The 17,605-nt window shown below is 42.6% G+C and overlaps 1 protein-coding gene across 4 annotated transcripts in view; it reads left to right on the top strand.

Annotated features, from left to right (window-relative positions):
* The window catches only part of LOC140544271 (sodium bicarbonate cotransporter 3-like), a 64,362-nt gene that overhangs the window by 29,791 nt on the left and 16,966 nt on the right, over positions 1-17,605 (top strand). For 3 of the 4 annotated variants that reach the window (XM_072667750.1, XM_072667742.1, XM_072667724.1), the window contains exons 5-12: positions 1,264-1,424; positions 1,576-1,767; positions 5,457-5,762; positions 11,689-11,801; positions 11,997-12,154; positions 12,386-12,473; positions 12,790-12,936; positions 13,892-13,995. In XM_072667750.1, the coding sequence (XP_072523851.1) occupies positions 1,264-1,424; positions 1,576-1,767; positions 5,457-5,762; positions 11,689-11,801; positions 11,997-12,154; positions 12,386-12,473; positions 12,790-12,936; positions 13,892-13,995 (1,269 nt within the window). The remainder of the gene's footprint in view (positions 1-1,263; positions 1,425-1,575; positions 1,768-5,456; positions 5,763-11,688; positions 11,802-11,996; positions 12,155-12,385; positions 12,474-12,789; positions 12,937-13,891; positions 13,996-17,605) is intronic. The other variant, XM_072667732.1, reaches the window with a different exon arrangement.

The following is a 17,605-nucleotide window of genomic DNA, read 5'->3' as shown; positions in this document are numbered from 1 at the left end:
TTCTCTCTCGCTTTCATGGGCTCTCGCTCTCACTGTCTCTCGCTGTCTGGCTCTCACTCTCTTTCTCACTGGTCCTCACTCTCTTTCTCTCTCGCTTTCATGGGCTCTCGCTCTCACTGTCTCTCGCTGTCTGGCTCTCACTCTCTTTCTCACTGGTCCTCACTCTCTTTCTCTCTCGCTTTCATGGGCTCTCGCTCTCACTGTCTCTCGCTGTCTGGCTCTCACTCTCTTTCTCACTGGTCCTCACTCTCTTTCTCTCTCGCTTTCATGGGCTCTCGCTCTCACTGTCTCTCGCTGTCTGGCTCTCACTCTCTTTCTCACTGGTCCTCACTCTCTTTCTCTCTCGCTTTCATGGGCTCTCGCTCTCACTGTCTCTCGCTGCCGTGCTCTGGCTCTCTTTCTCTCTGGCTCTCGCTCTCTTTTTCTCTCGCTTTCATTGGCTCTTGCTCTCACTGTCTCTCGCTGTCTTGCTCTGGCTCTCTTTCTCTCTGGCTCTCGCTCTCTTTCTCTCTGGCTCTCGCTCTCTTTCTCTCTGGCTCTCCCTGTCTACACTAATAAATTAAGTTTACGCCTCAAATGAATTGTTTTCGAACTCCTCAGTAGTTTGTTGTTAAAAACACATGAACTCTTGTTAAAAACAGATGTTTCTACATTACTTTTCTATTAAAACAGCTGAGTTAACTCTGCCATAACTCAACCATGCATTTTTGCTTTATTTTTTCGGGGGTCCGTATGAACTTTCTTCCAAACCTTGAGCCAATAATCCTGCGGTAGCTCAAACATGAACACCACAGCACGTATTGGTTGAGTTAGGATTTAGGGTTGATCCAAGGGTAAGGTTAAGGTTGGGGTTGGGGTTAAGTTTAGGGTTACATTCAATAGATGGTTATTTACATTGAACATAGTGTTCAGTTGTATTTAATACATATTCAGTTAAATGTTAGTTTGATAGTCACGTGAGCATCTACAGGGCATCTACAATGGCCCATTCAAGTAAAGTTCTACCATTCTTGATTCTTGATTGAACTCAAAGATCCCATCTGAATGTACAAAATGACCACAAGGGTTCACCTAACTCAAAACATTTGAGGAATTTGTGGGAATATCCAGTTTTCCCAACAACAGACTTCATTTATTTGAGTTGAAATAACTTGTGGATTAACTGTATACTTCCTTATTCTCTCTCTCTCTCTCTCTCTCTCTCTCTCTCTCTCTCTCTCTCTCTCTCTCTCTTTCTCTCTTTCTCTATGTCTCTCTCTGTAGATGGCTGAAGTTTGAGGAGGATGTGGAGGATGGTGGAGAGAGGTGGAGTAAGCCTTATGTTGCCACTCTCTCCCTGCACAGCCTGTTTGAGCTGCGCAGCTGCATTCTGAATGGCACTGTGCTTCTGGACATGAGAGCCGACTCCATAGAGGACATCGCAGGTGCGTGAGTGCGCCGCATCTGGGCTTTTCAAATCACAGCTTTTTCATAAGGGGCTCTGAAAGCGCTAAATAAATCTGAGATTCAATGAGGATAAGTATCGGGCTTGTTTTGTCATCATATCTCCTCTCTCTCTCCTCTCTATCTGTGTAGATATGGTAATAGACAGTATGGTGGCGTCCGGTCAATTGGAGGACTCTTTGAGGCTGAAGGTGCGGGAGGCGGTGCTAAAGCGTCATCACCACCAGAACGAGAAGAAGCTGAGCAACCGCTTCCCGTTGGCCGTGCGTTCACTGGCTGATATAGGCAAGAAACACTCCGACCCGCTCTTGCTGGAGCGCAGTGGTGAGAACCCTCTCCGCACCCCCTGCCTCGCCCAGCGTTTTAATCTTGAAGTGTAAAACAACACCAGAGAACAGATGCGGTTTTATAATAGCACCTTGTCTAGTGCGTCCACAGCCATGGAAATGCATGATGCAGTATAATTAAAGGGACTATTTAATGCTGTTCTAATTGTATAGTATTACTCTCACATCTCAAGTCCACAGAGTCAGTGAAGATGTAATCTTAAAAGCTGAGTTATAAATGTATGTGTTTTATTCTGAGGAAAGTGGTCTCCAGGGGAAGAGTACTATGTAGTGAACTGTAGAAAATGGGCCGTTTAACCCTTTCACAGGTGAGTCATCTGCAGAACCAAAGTGGGGGTTGTTCACGACTTCCATGCTTTCAGTCACTGGAACTGACTGATTTGAAGTCTTTTAAAATATCATTGTAAAGAGTTAAAGGCACAGAACGTTTGCCATACGCTTATCTAGCAGCATTAAGCTGAACTTCTGGTGCCTGTAACTTCTGCACCATTTAAGGTGGAACGCACAGACAGGCTTTAACAAGCAGGGTAACAGTGTGCAGCCAGTTTGACTGGGAAATTTGCGCAGATTTACACTGATTACCAGTGTCACTCTGTTTTGGCAGTGTTTTATCGACACACTGTTGGCTGGGGGAAAAAGACAGACTAGATAAGACAGTTGACTTAGATCTGATTGGTGCGTCATGTTCGAAGTGAAATGTTCTGAACCAGAGCCGACCCAAGGCATACTCGAATTACATCGCCGCTTAGGGCCCCAATTCCACAAGGCGGCCCCTACTAGCATCAAGATATCATGATAAAAAATTATATTTTAAAAATAACAATGAATAATAAAATGAAATGGTATTACACGGGTAACAATTTTTATATTATAATTTTTTTATAGTTGGCACAGCAATACATGGTTAATCAATTCCTGCTGTGAGAGCCAGTATGATGTAAGCTAATTACAAATAATGCTAATGATAGTGTGCATGTTACACACACACAGTGTAGCCTATGGAAGCATGTGGTGCTGAGGTGGTGGTATGGGGGGCCCCAAAAGAAAATCTGCTTAGGGCCCTGTGAAGGCTTGGTCCGGCCCTGTTATGAACCTTCCAATTGCACGGGTGGGACCATGCCAAAACGTGGCAAATTCCATTGGTTGGACCACACTTGTGAAAGGGTTAACCCAACCACAATCACTTTATCTAGAAATATCTACAATATCTATTCTCCCATTCTATTGCTTCTTCATCCAGACCACCCACTGCATTCTGTTCTCTTAGACCATGCTTTCATTTAATTGAATCATCCCTTTAATTGCTTATTATTTTATATTCCCAAGTCTTTAAGAGAGTGTATGGGCAGTAGCTGGGATAACGTGGAGTCTCATGACCTCAGCTGTGATTGCTCACAGTAACGTGGCTGTACCACTCAGGCCTTAAAAAGTAAGTCGAGTGTGTGCCAGTGGGAAAGCTTAGGCTAGTCGATGCCGGCGTCCCCTGTGGGTGCGGATAGAGCTGCTCTGTACTGATGCCTTCTCTGCTGTTTGCCTGCACTGAAAAGCTTTGAGGTGGATTGGTGGAGTGATTAGCTTGGGGCTGACTTGATTCTCTACAGTGCATGGTTCAAGTGCAGTTCAGATTAGCATAACTTTCAATTAGCTTATGCTTAATATGATTAAGATCATTTCTGTCTGACTGTCTGTGCATGGTGTGTTCTTCTAAAATGAACATTTCATTTATGTAATTGCTCTGATTATGATTAGCAAGCTGTAATTAATGGGGCAGTAGGGGCATTTTATTTTTTCAATTATGACTAACACATGTATCTCTCTGTTTTATCAGCATCCCAGCCAATGAGATTCCTTTGTCTCTTTACCCAAAATGATGTGATCAGCATGTATGCGACTGGTTATGAGGATTTTGTTTGATATAGAAAGAAGCCAGTCTTTTGGCCCCTTTCCCTGCATGGCATACTTTCTATACCCAGGAGAGACATTGCAGTCTTTTTCTGTCTTGCTGTCTGTAGGCCATCTCTGCTTCCCATACTCAGAAACACAACAACACACTTCTTCATAACACTGCTAGTCGTCTGCATGACTCTGAATCCCTACGGACTTCCCTGAATTGACCTATCCATGTGTCTGTCTATAGGGATGTGTTCTTTTGTAGCTACCATTGTGAGGAAAAACAAGCCTTATTGAACACTGGCAAATAATCCATTTAACCTAATATAGATAATATAGAGATATTTAATGCATATATGGGTTCAGATCACATTCAGATTTCTCCTTTTACCACATGAAAAGTCAGGTGTAAACATGCCCAGGACAGATTGTAATCGGAATATGATCATATCACACCACATTCAGAGGTGGTCAGAGACACATTTACCAGAAGTGAAAGCGGAATGTGTTTTCCTCACCCGGATTCAGTTAGGCAAGCAGAAATGCGTCTGTCAAATAAGTGACCTGGGTATTGTTTTCTCTCTCTATCTCTCTCGCTCTGTGTGTGCACATGCTTATTTACCGGTAGAATATGGCCAAAATAGATCCAGATACTATCCAGGTATGAAACGCATGTTAGTGCCAGGTGTAAACAGCCTAGGAATACCAATTCTGTACAAGAGACTTAAAACACTTTATGTCACATTTGTAAGTCTAAGTTGTAAGTTTTAATGTTAATAGCTTCTTTTCAGATCAGTCCATAGCTCTTATATTCATTTATACAGTATATATACTGCAGATGTAACCAAGTCATAACATTTCCATCTCATATTAGCATTTTCCATGAACTTTCATGGAACAATTTAGTCAAATATGCCAAAATATGCATTAAAAAGGTGTACCATTTGCTGTTTTCATGTTACTAACACCTTTGCTAAGTTAAAGGTGGTCTTGACTAGTCTAGATTAGTTGAATAATGAGAGTTTAGTACATGAAAGTGACTAACTGTAAACCTCAGTCTTGACTATTATATGTGTGCCCCCAGACTTTACATAAACCCAGCCCACTAGTGAAAGCCTTTTGGGGCTCATCACAACAGCTACTTCAGGAAATATTTTAGCAAAGCTAAAAAGGCTAAAAAATAAAGCTAGGCCGAACAGAAAAGGGAGAAGTGCCGACCAGAGGAAGCGCTGCTGCAAGTTTCCACCAAAGTTGAGGGCTAACTCTAACTCAAGCTAACTCTAGCCCATCCGTAGCAAGATGGTGAAGCCAAAGCAAAACCCAGCCAACTGGATATAATCTCTTCAGCTCGCTAACCACACACAACACTGAGAGGACAGGAACATCATCCGGATCATTTTGTAATTAGCAGTAATAATTGCAAAGAATAATTTGCTCTTGCGACAGTGCTGAGCTAAGCTATGCTGGGTGTATACTGTACTATTTAATGCGGCTACTGTGATCTGTAAACCAGCCAATAAAAGCAACACGGCCAAAGCTGCTGCTGTTGCACACAATATGCTTCCTTGGCCTGTATAAATAAGTGAAAACGCTCATTGGGGTGAATGGGATTTTTTGCCAGCATTCTGTAAGGCTCGTGCAACCTAGCAACAGTACCTTTAAAAGAATTCAGCGTGGATAGATCAATTCTCAGTTCCCTGATCCATTCCTTTTATTCATCCTCCTGCCTCTCTCTCTACCTCCTTCCTACCTTCCCTCTCTTCTTTCATCCCATAGGTGAGGGGTTGTCTGCCTCCCGCAATTCCCTTCTTAAACTGGGTGGCTCCATTTCAAACCTGTCACAGAGACGCGAGTCCCGCGTCTCCATGCTCCTGAACCACCTCCTTCCTGGTCCCGCCCACGGCCATTCCCCCAGCCCCTCCCCCCAGAACACCCCACCATCCTCTCGACGCTCCGGTTCAGCCCACAGATCTCCGGTCCACCTGGACATCCCCTCGGTCGTGGTGTCGCCTCCGGCGGAAGACGAGGAAACAGAGGGAATTTCTGCTGAGGAAGACACACTGGACTTCACAGCTTGTGAAGGCAAATATCTGTGTAGCCTCGCCAGTGTGAGTGATGGCCAGAACAGAGACACGAGAGCACCTGCCAGCATGCTGCTATCACTCTTTCATCAGCATTGATTCATCTGTCCATTCAAATCATCACTTCTCCATTCTGGCCATGTGATTAAGCATTTCCTTTGCCACTTTTTTCTGTCCATACATATGTCCATTGGTCGACTCATCCAATTCATTCATTTTTCTGCCTCATTGGCTTTTTCCTTTGACCTTCTTGCATGCCCTGCATATATGACCTGCATGCTACCTATTCGCATGCTCTACATCATTCACACATTGTTCCATTTGTCCATCCAACCTACCATCCATCCAGCCATCCATCTATTCTTCATCCACATATTGTTCCATCCATCCTTCCATCATCCACCCATTGTTCCATTTGTCCACCTAATCTGGCATGCAAGCATCCAACCATTACATACATTACTTTGTTTATCCATGCTCTATGTATCCCTCTCCTCTCATTTTTCCATAAATGTGCTATACTCTGTTTGTGTGTGTGTGTGTGTGTGTGTGCGTGGGTACATTACTGTTTATGAGTCTGTGGCCCTCAGGCCCTGCTGTGTTTACTTGGTGATGCAGTAAACGTTCCCTTCGAAACTACAGTGAGAGATTCCCACTGTTACACTTATTTATTCCTACTTGGCATTTTTCACTTGCAGTCAGGGCCTGTTGTCCCAAGAGAGTGCTTAGAACAGAACTATGTTTACATTTAGAAAGTAAAAGCCTTGTAGAAGTAGAGGGTTCACACAGGGGAACTACTCACCTCACACAAATGGTCATTTTTTTACAGAAACCTCCCATTACTAAAATGGAAGTACACATTCACCAAGCATTTTATTATTAAGAATATACCAATACTAGGCAGAGCCTCCTTTTGCTGTCAAAACAAGTTCAGTTCTTCATGGCATTGATTCTGTATGTTGGAAACAAAGCTATGAGATCTGATCTACCACATCCCAAAGATGTTCGGCTGGATTCAAGGCCAGTGGCTGGGAAGGCCGCTGAAGAATGCTGAATTTATTTTCATGGTTATGAAAGCAGTTTGAGATGACTTTTGTTTATATGACATGGTGTATCGTCATGCTGGAAGTAGCCGTTAGAAGATAAATGGCCATGAGGGGATGCACATGGTCAGCAATAATACTCCTCCACCAGCCTGGACTGTTGACACAAGGCAGGTTGGTTCCATGGCTTTATGCTGTTGGTGGCACATTCTGACCCTGCCTGTGTGACCAGATTATTGTTTTCCAGTCTTTAGCTGTCCAGTTTTGGTGAGCCTGTGCCCACTACAGCCTCAGCTTTCTGTTCTTGGTTGAGTGGTTATCTGAGTTACTGAGTTAGCCTTTTTGTTGTTTCACAGTGAATCTCTCACAGCAACATGGTGTTTCTGTCTGCAGAACTGCTGCTTGGTTGCATTTTCTTTATTACACCATTCTGAGTAAACTCTAGACTGTTGGGCTGATCCCAGGAGATCAGCAGTTCTAAAAAATACCCAAACCAGGGGTAGGATGGAGATCACCCCCCCTTCCCCCCATTCTGAGGTTTTATGTGAACTTTACCTGATGCTCCTGACCTGTATCTGCATGATTTCATATATTGCACTGCTGCTACGTGATTGGCTGATTGGATAACTGTATGAATAAGTGATGAGTGCATATTAATGTAACAGAATTTTTCCCCATGTAATTTAGGGCCTATTCTATTAGTCCATTTGCCATGAAATGTTCACACAGTGGAAAGGGCAGCTGGTGCGGATATGAAGCTTTGATAGGGCAGAGACGATGTACTGTGTAATGACCGTACCTTAGACGACGCTAGACAGACTGGGTTACAGTGTTCTGCTCAACTGCCCTGTTTACTGTAATGGAGTGATGGAATACAGTGTTATCAGTCAGCATATCTGTGGCGCTCTACACAGGAACTATAAATGCTTCTGTTGGGCTGTTTACTGTCAGTAACATAAACAGAAGGAAAATAGCATTTGTCAGTGTGACCTAACAGTATGTCAGGAGACAGGGTGTTTTGGTTTAATGCGGTCATCTCTTTGTCTCTGCTTCATGTGCACTGTTTGGCTGTGACCCATCGTAACTCCAGGGTCTATTCCTGAACAGAACACCCACGTAATATGAGAGAAATGACCTTCCTTATATTGTCATTCTATGTGTGATTTTTTTGCCATATAAATGGTAAGTGTGTGACTTTATTTGAGGCGAAAAAAGTTCAGATGACGCTTAACAAGTCTATTTACAACCCTGTTATTTTACCTCACAATGAAACTTGTGGAAAAAACGACAAAAATAAAAACAGTAAGCTTTGCTTTTATTGGCTGGTTTACGGCACCAGCAAAGCTCACTAAAGCCACATATTATAGCATAGTTTTAACACTGTTAAAACTATCACGAATCTTAAAGGATAGAGTTGCTGTCCTCTCATTTTGTCCTCTCAGTGCAATGGCTGGTTAGCTTTTAGCTGTGCCCCTACTCCACCTTGGGTTTGGTCTTTTTGATTCTTACTGGTAAAAAAAAAGCCTTTCTAATGTGTGTTTAGCTTCAGTTTGGATCAGCTGAGGTAGTCCAGTTTGTTTTTGAGGGAGTGGAGATTGGAGAGTTTACCAAGAGCTGGTAAAAGATGGCTTTTAGCTTAGCATAGATTCTGTTTGCTTTTGCTTTGTCACATGTCAGATTCAAGCGCCCCTTCTGCGAACACTGGCAGAGGGAATATTGAGGCCTGGTTCACTTAGGAACCCCTATTCCTGTAACTAGCAGAGTCTGCAGGTGTTGAGCTGCTTTTTAGTATCAACAACACCACATTCTCCAAGTCGCCATCATGTTTTATCGTTTCTCCAGCTTTTACAGGGGCTTTCTTTAGTGATCAAGGTGTATGTACATTTTGGGGGCATGAATAAAATGTGTCAAGACTGTGGAATTGACCCATTTTCCAGCTCTGTTTTTCTTCTGCTGGATATTCTTCTCAAGGAGGAACAACAGTGTTTGAGGTTCACGGTTTGTCACTTCCATGTACTAAACTCTCGTATTCCACTATGCCAAAGAAAATACAGTTTTCCATTTTACAGCACCTTTAACATATGTTGTGAACTAAGTTTCTCCTATCTAGGCATTTTAGAGAGATATTTTTAGCTGTGGAACTCAGCCTCCTCTCTAAGTCTGTATGTGTTAATTAGCTTGTGTCAGCTTGAGTGCAGTGCATAGAGGACATGCTCTTTGACTAAGGAAGCTGTTATTTGCTAGAAATTTGTAATTAATCTCATGGAGTACTGTATGAGTTTTGGATGGGCTAAGAGTGTGTGTGTGTGTGTGTGTGTGTGTGTGTGTGTGTGTGTGTGATTCTGATGGTCTAGTATATGTGTGTATGCGCGTGTTTAGTTAGTATGCATTCCTGAGTTAATCTCTGAATAAAGGCTTGTTGGTATCTCTGGCATGCATTTTGCCCGTCCTAATCCTGCTCTAATCCCACACTGCTAAGGGCTATCTGAGGAATGCCAACCTGCCCAGGTGCCCATGGGCATCACCTCACATTTATTCCATTTACACCTTGCCAAGTCAGGCATCAGCTAGGTGGGGGTGTCTGTATGTGTGATAGAAAATGCACAAAACTCATAATGCATCTTGAGTCATAATACGGTTAATTTTCATGTCATGTATATTATGGTACGGCAAAGATAAAGACTGGCTCAAAATGTACCTCATGTTAATAATGTTAATGTTTCCATTTGCTGTTTAGTAGAGCATTCAACATTCTAATAGTTCAGTAATTTAAATTTTAGAGTTTTACTCAATTCAAACAGTCTGGTTTCTCAAGCATTGGGTACTCTACACAACTTTTCAAGTCATAGCAAATTATAAAGAGACTGGATCTCTCACATTTCCCCTTTGATGTTTGCTTTTCCTGATTTTACATTTACATTTAAGGCATTTAGTAGACACTCTTATCTAGAGCGACTTACAAAAGTGCTTCATTGTTCACTTAGCTCATTTGTATAGGCTGGAGTCCAAAAGATACCTCAAGCTAGATGCTGCCAAATACAAAAGTCAGTGGGGATACCTAGACACAACACTTAAGATACACAGCACTTCGCCTGAATATCAATATAAATATCAATATCAATCATAAGCCTTAATAAGGGCTAATAAGGATATAAGTACTCTTGGAAGAGATGGGTCTTCAGCGAGTGAGTTTGTTCCAGGTCCAGGTTGTGCCAGGACAGAAAAAAAACAACTGGATTTTACAGTCAAGACAAAGGACACTTGGTGCAGGTCAGGTTTTTGAATCTGAAGTGGGCAGCTACAGTGTAGAGAACGCAGCAAGTTACAGAACAGCAGAAGTTACGTGGCTGAACTTTTGAGACAGTACAGTCATGTCGCCGCATTCTGGATCAGTTGCAGGGGCCTGGTGATGCGCAAAGGAAGACCAGCCAGAAGGGAGCTGCAGTAGTCAAGTCTTGAGATGACAAGAGACTGAACAAGCACCTGGGTCGAATTCACCGGTTGTTGTAAAGGAGAAATCTGGACATCCCCGACTACTCCAGAACTTTATGCTTCTGCAGATGCAGTGACCAATGATTTCTCAAAGGAGATGGAAAGATCATGGTGAAGTCCAGTAGTTCCAGGCATGTACAGCAGCTCAGTTTTGCTGGGCTTGAGCCATCCAAGATGAGACGTGAGCGAGACATGCTGAGCTGCAAGTTGAAACCTGGGTGCCAGAGGGTGGGGAAGAAAGGATTTGAGTGTTGAGGAGTTAAGTGTCATCAACATACTAGTGGTGAGAGAACCCCTGAGAGGATATTTCTTCACCAAGGGAACAGGTGTAGAATAAGAAAAGAGGAGGACCAAGCACTGAGCCTTGTGGAACGCCAGTGGAGAGTCTACTTTCAATACTATCTACATGACTTCGACCTCAAAGGAGATGCAATTTAAACATGGAAGTACAACAGCTTTGCCCTGATCCATAACAAAAGAAATGTAAAAAGTGCTTTGGGATGAGGTCCTGAGTGGAAAGACAGAGTCAGCATGGTCTGCACAGATTTCAGACGTGGAGGTGGAGGTGAGCAGCACAGCACATATTGGAGGCCACCCTACTCATGAGCTAGATGTTGGCTTGGTGCTGCAGTCTTTGCATATGTCCTATTGGAGTGTGAAATCAAAATAAGAAACTGCCAAAATAGAAGCCAAATTAGACTGGCTGTTGATAGGACCTGTGCAGATGAATTACCGACCAGTATACACTCCTAGATTACAGTCAGAGCCGGTTAGACCAGATCACGTGGCTTTATCTGATTTTTGTGGCTTTATGTGTATTTTGATACACAAATGAAGATACACAACATCAGTAGATGGACCAGAGGAGGATGGGATCCTCTTTGGTGTCTTGGTTCCTCTAAAGTTTTTCCTTGCAACTGTCACACTGGCTTGCTGAAAGAGGCTTAGACCAAGATCTCTGTAAAGCTGCTTTGTGATAACGTTTGTTGTGTAAAGAGCTGTCTAAGTGAATCTGAATTGAATGAAACAGATGAGATCAGTGGATGAAGTTCTGAGGTTGCCTACAGTTTGTGTCACATCAGTCTCTGCTTCTCTATTCTTTTGTTTCTGCACTGTGTTTGGCCTTCAGCATGATTTTTCAATTTGATGAAGTTTGAAGAACCGACGCCATGCTGACTTTCTTTGACTGTGCATGTCTTTATTTAAGGTGAAGCTGTTCTCAAATCAGAGGTAGAGAACCATCAGCCAGTGCTCCTACACTTCTGTCTGTGCCGATCTGTTCTGAAGGCCACAGTTTACCGTGTTATTTAGAACAACTGCAACAAAGAGTAGAGTAGTAGTACTCTCAATAGCATCTCTCTCTATCTTTCTATCTGTCTCTGTTTCTCTCAGGTCCGTTGGTGTCTGCTTCTTCTCTCTCAGGCTCTCTGGATGCAGGCAGGCCTTGTGAAAACAGATCATCCAAACCAAACAGCAAAGATGGCAGCACTGTGGACCTTAGTAAGGTAACACACACATAAATCACTCCAGAGGACACTCCTTTACAGCCCAATGCTGGGGATTTTTACACCCCCCTAGCTGACAACTGGCATGGAGCATGGTGGGCTAAGCTGACGTCTCTAGTTGTGTCGCGATACGTTTGGACAGTAATGTATTACACCCTCACTAACACACACAGACTTCTCACCTCCCTCTTTTAGGTGGATATGAACTTCATGAGGAAGATTCCTCCAGGGGCGGAGGCCTCTAATGTGCTGGTAGGTGAAGTGGACTTCCTGGATCGACCAATCATAGCCTTTGTTCGTCTCTCACCTGCTGTATTGCTCACAGGACTCACAGAGGTGCCTGTCCCGACCAGGTAACACACACACACGCACACACACACACACACACACACGTGCACACATTCGATTATTGTAGAGCTCTACTATGTGGGATTGAGGCCAAAAGAAAAAATGATAAGATTATATTAACATAGTTATTCAGTTTAATCTTTACATAATATGTATTTGATAGTTAGATATGTATATCTCTAACTACTGGTAAACATGCCAAAGTGATAAAGTCATTGTGTGTGTGTGTTTGACAGGTTCTTGTTTCTCTTGCTGGGTCCGTATGGAAAAGGTCCTCAGTATCATGAGATTGGCCGCTCCATGGCTACTCTGATGACTGATGAGGTGAGACTTTATTCTAATTATAATGAACCATATGTCAGTTACACAGAGTTCAGTAAACAGTGTGGTGCTCACTGCTGCTGACAATAAGATTAGTGCAGTGCAACGATCGCACAGCATTTTTTTTTATCTCATTTAACCTTCAACATTTTTTCTTCTCTGGTAAGGCTGCCGTATTTGTCCAACAGTGACGACAATTCCATTAAATACTGTACACAGAGAATACTTAACACAGCAGTGTTGAAGTTTTACAAATGATCTGAAATGGTTCTGTTCCTGGTTACACTTCCTGCCTTTCTCTGTCTTCCTGCACTCCCAGATTTTCCATGACGTGGCGTATAAGGCCCGGGACCGAACAGATCTTCTCTCTGGCATTGATGAGTTTTTGGATCAGGTGACCGTTCTCCCTCCTGGAGAGTGGGACCCCACCATCCGCATTGAGCCTCCCAAGAATGTCCCGTCACAGGTGAGGTGGCCCACTGCCAAGTGAACGAATTACTTTTGTCTTGTTTCCATTTTTTCTCATTTATTATAGTATTAATAGTTTTTTATCCTGGGATATTTTTTTTTCAAGCTTGGTTTGAAGGTGATCTAAGTACAAAACACAGCAAAATCTCTTCTATTTAATTATTTTGTTATTGTCAATAAAATGTTCATATTTACATATTTCTTATATATATATTACAGTATTTTTACACAATTGCTGGGTGGCAATATTTGGATGAATTTGTGTCCGAATGCCAGGTTTAAATGCCAGGTTGCTGATATCCAGAGGAATGTACAGTTGGTGGAACCTCCATGTTTGTAAAGGTTAAAGGTATGTTAAGTATATTGTAGGTCATGGACCCACTTCTGCTGAAGAGTCTGTTTGTGTGCGATCATAATGGAAACTGTTTATATATTGGTTTCTGTCTCGACCATATCTCAAACATTAATACAGTATTTCATATTTTATTGATAAAGGCCATGACCGATTGGATCCCTATTTAGGTTCCACACTAATGAGTATGTGAGCCATTTTTCTCGGAGTGTGTAAATCAGAAAGTGGCATTTGAACAAGAATTTAAGGGCACTACAATCTTCCACAATGCACTAGTAATTTATAGTAAACATCGTACCTCACTACATCACCTGAATATGGACCAAAATGAGTCTCGTTACTAAGCAACAAACAGCCTAATTGAGTCGACGTTGTTTGCTCATACAAACAATTTTGATGTTTACAAGGCACTGAACACTGTAAATTTCAGCTATTTTCCTGTGTAGTTTGGTAGGCCTGGTGGGCTTATTCTAAGCAAAAACTTGTTCATTTAGGTGACAAGTGCTGAAGCATAATGATGATGAGGAAGTGTCTGAATCCATTTGTCTTTCTAGGGTTACTTAGTGAACTTATGTGCTCCTCTGTCTCCTCTGTGTTACAGATGAAGAGGAAGAGGCTGTCTCAGGCTAACGGCATGATGTCTTCTGCTGAAACAACCCAAGAAGAGGAACACCACACTGGACCAGAACTGCAGAGAACGGGCAGGTGAGACCACACACACTCACACACACAGAGATACCAACAACTGCAGTCAGTGTGGAGGTGAGGAAGGAACAAGCCCATGCATGCATGTATAAACACATACTACTGTCTCGTTACCTCTTTATTGGATACCTCATATCACTTTAATACTCATGACTGATGGATGGCTAATAATATTGTTCAACCAATAGCCTACATAAATAAATAAAAAAGCAATTTTCATTTTTATTTTTGGTTAAATTTTTGCTTGTGGGCTTGTGCATGTTGTGTGCACACACACACACACACACACACACACACTTTAGAATAATAATGTAGACATTACAACTATGATACAACACATGAATGAATTATGCAGCAAACCAAAGCTCCTATTCTAGATTCTATAGAGTAGCCCATGGATGCATTTATTCATTATACTAAGTTGTTGTTTAGTATATAGGTAGTACGTGGCTTTGGTTGGAGTGAAAAATGCTCCGATTTTTTACTCATTGATAAAAACAATCTGCTCTGGATTATTGGCTGGTTTACGGCCTGACTCACTTCACAGAACCCACATATTACAGCATAGTTTTAAGACTGGAACAAAAAGACTGTAAATATTCTGGATAGTGTTACTGTCCTCTCGTGGTGTCCTCTCAGCGCAATATGCTTTTAGCAAGAAGAGATTGTAGCCAGTTAGTGTTTAGCCATGCCCCCACTCGCTTCCCTAGATTTTTATTTCTCCGCTAAGGTAAATAAGCCGGTGCTTTCCCTGCTAAAGTGTTTAGCTTCAGTTTGGATCAGCTGAGGTAGCCTAGATTGTTTGAAAAGGGGTGGCTGTTTGGGAGAAGAGATTGTAATAGCGAGTGTAGGCTATGATCCTACTTCTCACCCAGATTTCACTTTGTCATGTGTTGACTATGAGCTCCCCTTCTGTAGACACTGAAACAGGAAAAGCTGCGGTCATGAGGTCTGGTTCACGTAGCGACCCCTATTTCCAGCCCTAGCAGAGCCTGGAGGTGATGTGCTGCTCTCTAGTATCAACAACACCATATTCTCACTAGGTCTCCATTACGTTTTGCTGACTTACCAGCTTTGACTAAAGCTTTTAGTAGTGGGCTGGGTGTATGTAAATATTGGGGGTGTAAATATATAGAGTCAAGACTGTTGCATAATAGTTTTGGGGTTTTGGAAACAGCCCTTTTGAGTCCTGCTGCTTTTCCTGGTTTGAGGTTCATGGTTTGTCACTTACTATTCAACCCTTCCAAAGAAGGGTTAAGAATTAAGGTTAAGAAAAACACACAGGTGGGTCCAAAGTCATAGGTCATCTGAAATACCCGGAGGAAAGCACATGTACATGAGCTTAAACCCAACCACTGCCAGTTTCAGCACTATCACTGGGTCCTCTCTGTGCTTCAATTGATCATTTCATTTCAGCTTTACATAAGACATTACATAACTGTAGGAGTGTGGTGAATTAACTAAACGAATGGGCACAGCACTGTCCTTTCATCTGCCTATACTGTTAAATATGAGCACTCCCTGTAGTCGGACGCTCCTGATAAGCCTTTTCATTCCAATTCGTCTCGCTCTGCTGCAGAGGAACACATAGGGTTTTCCCTCACTCTATACAGGCCTGCTGAAGCGAGATAGGGGTGACACACATACACACATGCACATACACCTCCCACAGATGCTGTCTTCCATTATTTACTGCAGTGGGTTCATATTCTTGAAAGCACTTCTTAGCTATGAAACCCCTCCACAGTGCCAGAGGCAGAGGAAGAGGAGGAAGCTAAAGTCTTTTTTCCTTCAGTAATGCACTATTAGCTGTGTGTGTGTGTGTGTGTGTGTGTGTGTGTGTGTGTGTGTGTGTGAGAGAGAGAGAGAGTGCGGAAAGAAACGAGTCCCTCTGCTTCGAATGGGATGAAATATAAATCACAGGCTCAGAAATAAACAAGTAATCAATCTCTTGGCTCTCCCGCCTGCCACTATGGATAAAAAGGCTTCACTTCTACTGTGGAGGAGTTTGAGCAGTGACCGGTTCAGTCATCCTTTACTGTCCTGTCTGCCTTTCCTGTCCTTGTGTGTCTGGCTTTTGTTACAGTATAAATGTTTGGCTAACTCTTAAACTCTTAAAGGCTAACTCTTAAAGCACAGTTTAAGACGCTGTAGCAGGAAGCTGTAATAGAGACAGTGATAAATCATGGGTAGACGTTATTGTTTCATGAAATATGTTGAATTGGGTTTGGAACTGCCCTAGAATTTTCCTGTTGAATAGAAGAAGTTGAATAATGAGAGTTCGGTAAGGATGGAATAGGCATAGTTGAATAATGAGAGTTCAGTACAATAAAGAGACCCTGAACCTCAAACACTGCTGTCCCTAGCAGAACCAAAGCAGAGCTGTATATCATGTCTTTTCCAAAACCCCCAAACTGTTATGTAACAGTCTTGACTCCTTATATTTACACCCCCAGAATTTACATATACCCAGCCCACTACTGAAAGCCCTAGTCAAAGCTAGTAACTAGCCTTTCACACTGCACTTTCACACTGTCAGATCAATGCTACTTACTTACTTACAGGAGACATTCTCCATTAGAATTTTCTGAAAGAGCAAAATTCATGGTTCATCACACTAAGCACACCTAGCAAGGCAACCAAGGACCATAAAAAACGTTCCACTAATTCCTCATCAGTCCACAGAACATTATCCCAGTCTCGTGGGTCGTCTACATGTTTTTGATAAATGTGAGACAAGCTTTTGTGTTCTCTTTGGTCAGCAGTCATTTGCAACTCTCCCATGGATGCCATGTTTGCCCAGCGTCTGTCTCACTGTGGAAACATGTACATTGACCTTAACTGGCAACCGACAAGTGAGGCCTGCAGTTCTTTGGGTTCGTTTGAGACCTCCTGGATGAGTCATTGAAGTGTTCTTGGTGACATTTTGGTTGGCCGGTCACCCCTGAGATGGTTCACCACCATTCCGAGATTTATCCATATGTGGATAATGGCACTCTCTGTGGTTCACTGGAGTCCCAGAGCCTTAGCAGAGGCTTTGTAACCCTTTCCAGACTGGAAACTAGATTTCAATGGGCTTGTTTGTTTCAATTAATCTGTATTTCAATCTCTTTAGAAAGAGATCTTCTAGCCTGCTTCCCATTGCGGGACAGGTTCTATTTAAGTGATTTTTAGATTAATCAGGTCTGGCAGTGATGAGTCCTGAGTGTTGCTAATACAACTGAACCCAATCGTCAATTGAATTTGGTTAACTGGTTGATAGATAGTAACTAAGGGGGCAATTACTTTCTCACATGGGGGATATACAGCAGATTTTGAATAATTATTATAAACTTCTATAAACAAAGAATAACCACGCCAGTTTGTACAGAAGTCCCCGTAGTTACTGAGTAACAGTGTGTAATAAGGCTTGGAATGATAATAAGTTCATAATAATAAGGTTCTTATGTATAAGGCATCAGCCTTTGGAGCTGAGGATTGTGGGTTCGAGTCCCATCTGGGTGGAATTTAGTGGATGGTGTGACGTAACAGATAACCCCCCTACCTGCCAGTGAGCTACCACACCATGTGGGAGACCAGGGTTCGATTCCCGGTCTGGGTGACTATGCTG

The sequence above is a fragment of the Salminus brasiliensis genome, chromosome 2 (genome assembly GCF_030463535.1).
Source record: "Salminus brasiliensis chromosome 2, fSalBra1.hap2, whole genome shotgun sequence".
NCBI classification, from domain to species: Eukaryota; Metazoa; Chordata; class Actinopteri; order Characiformes; family Bryconidae; genus Salminus; species Salminus brasiliensis.
This window is presented reverse-complemented; position numbering and strand designations above follow the sequence as displayed.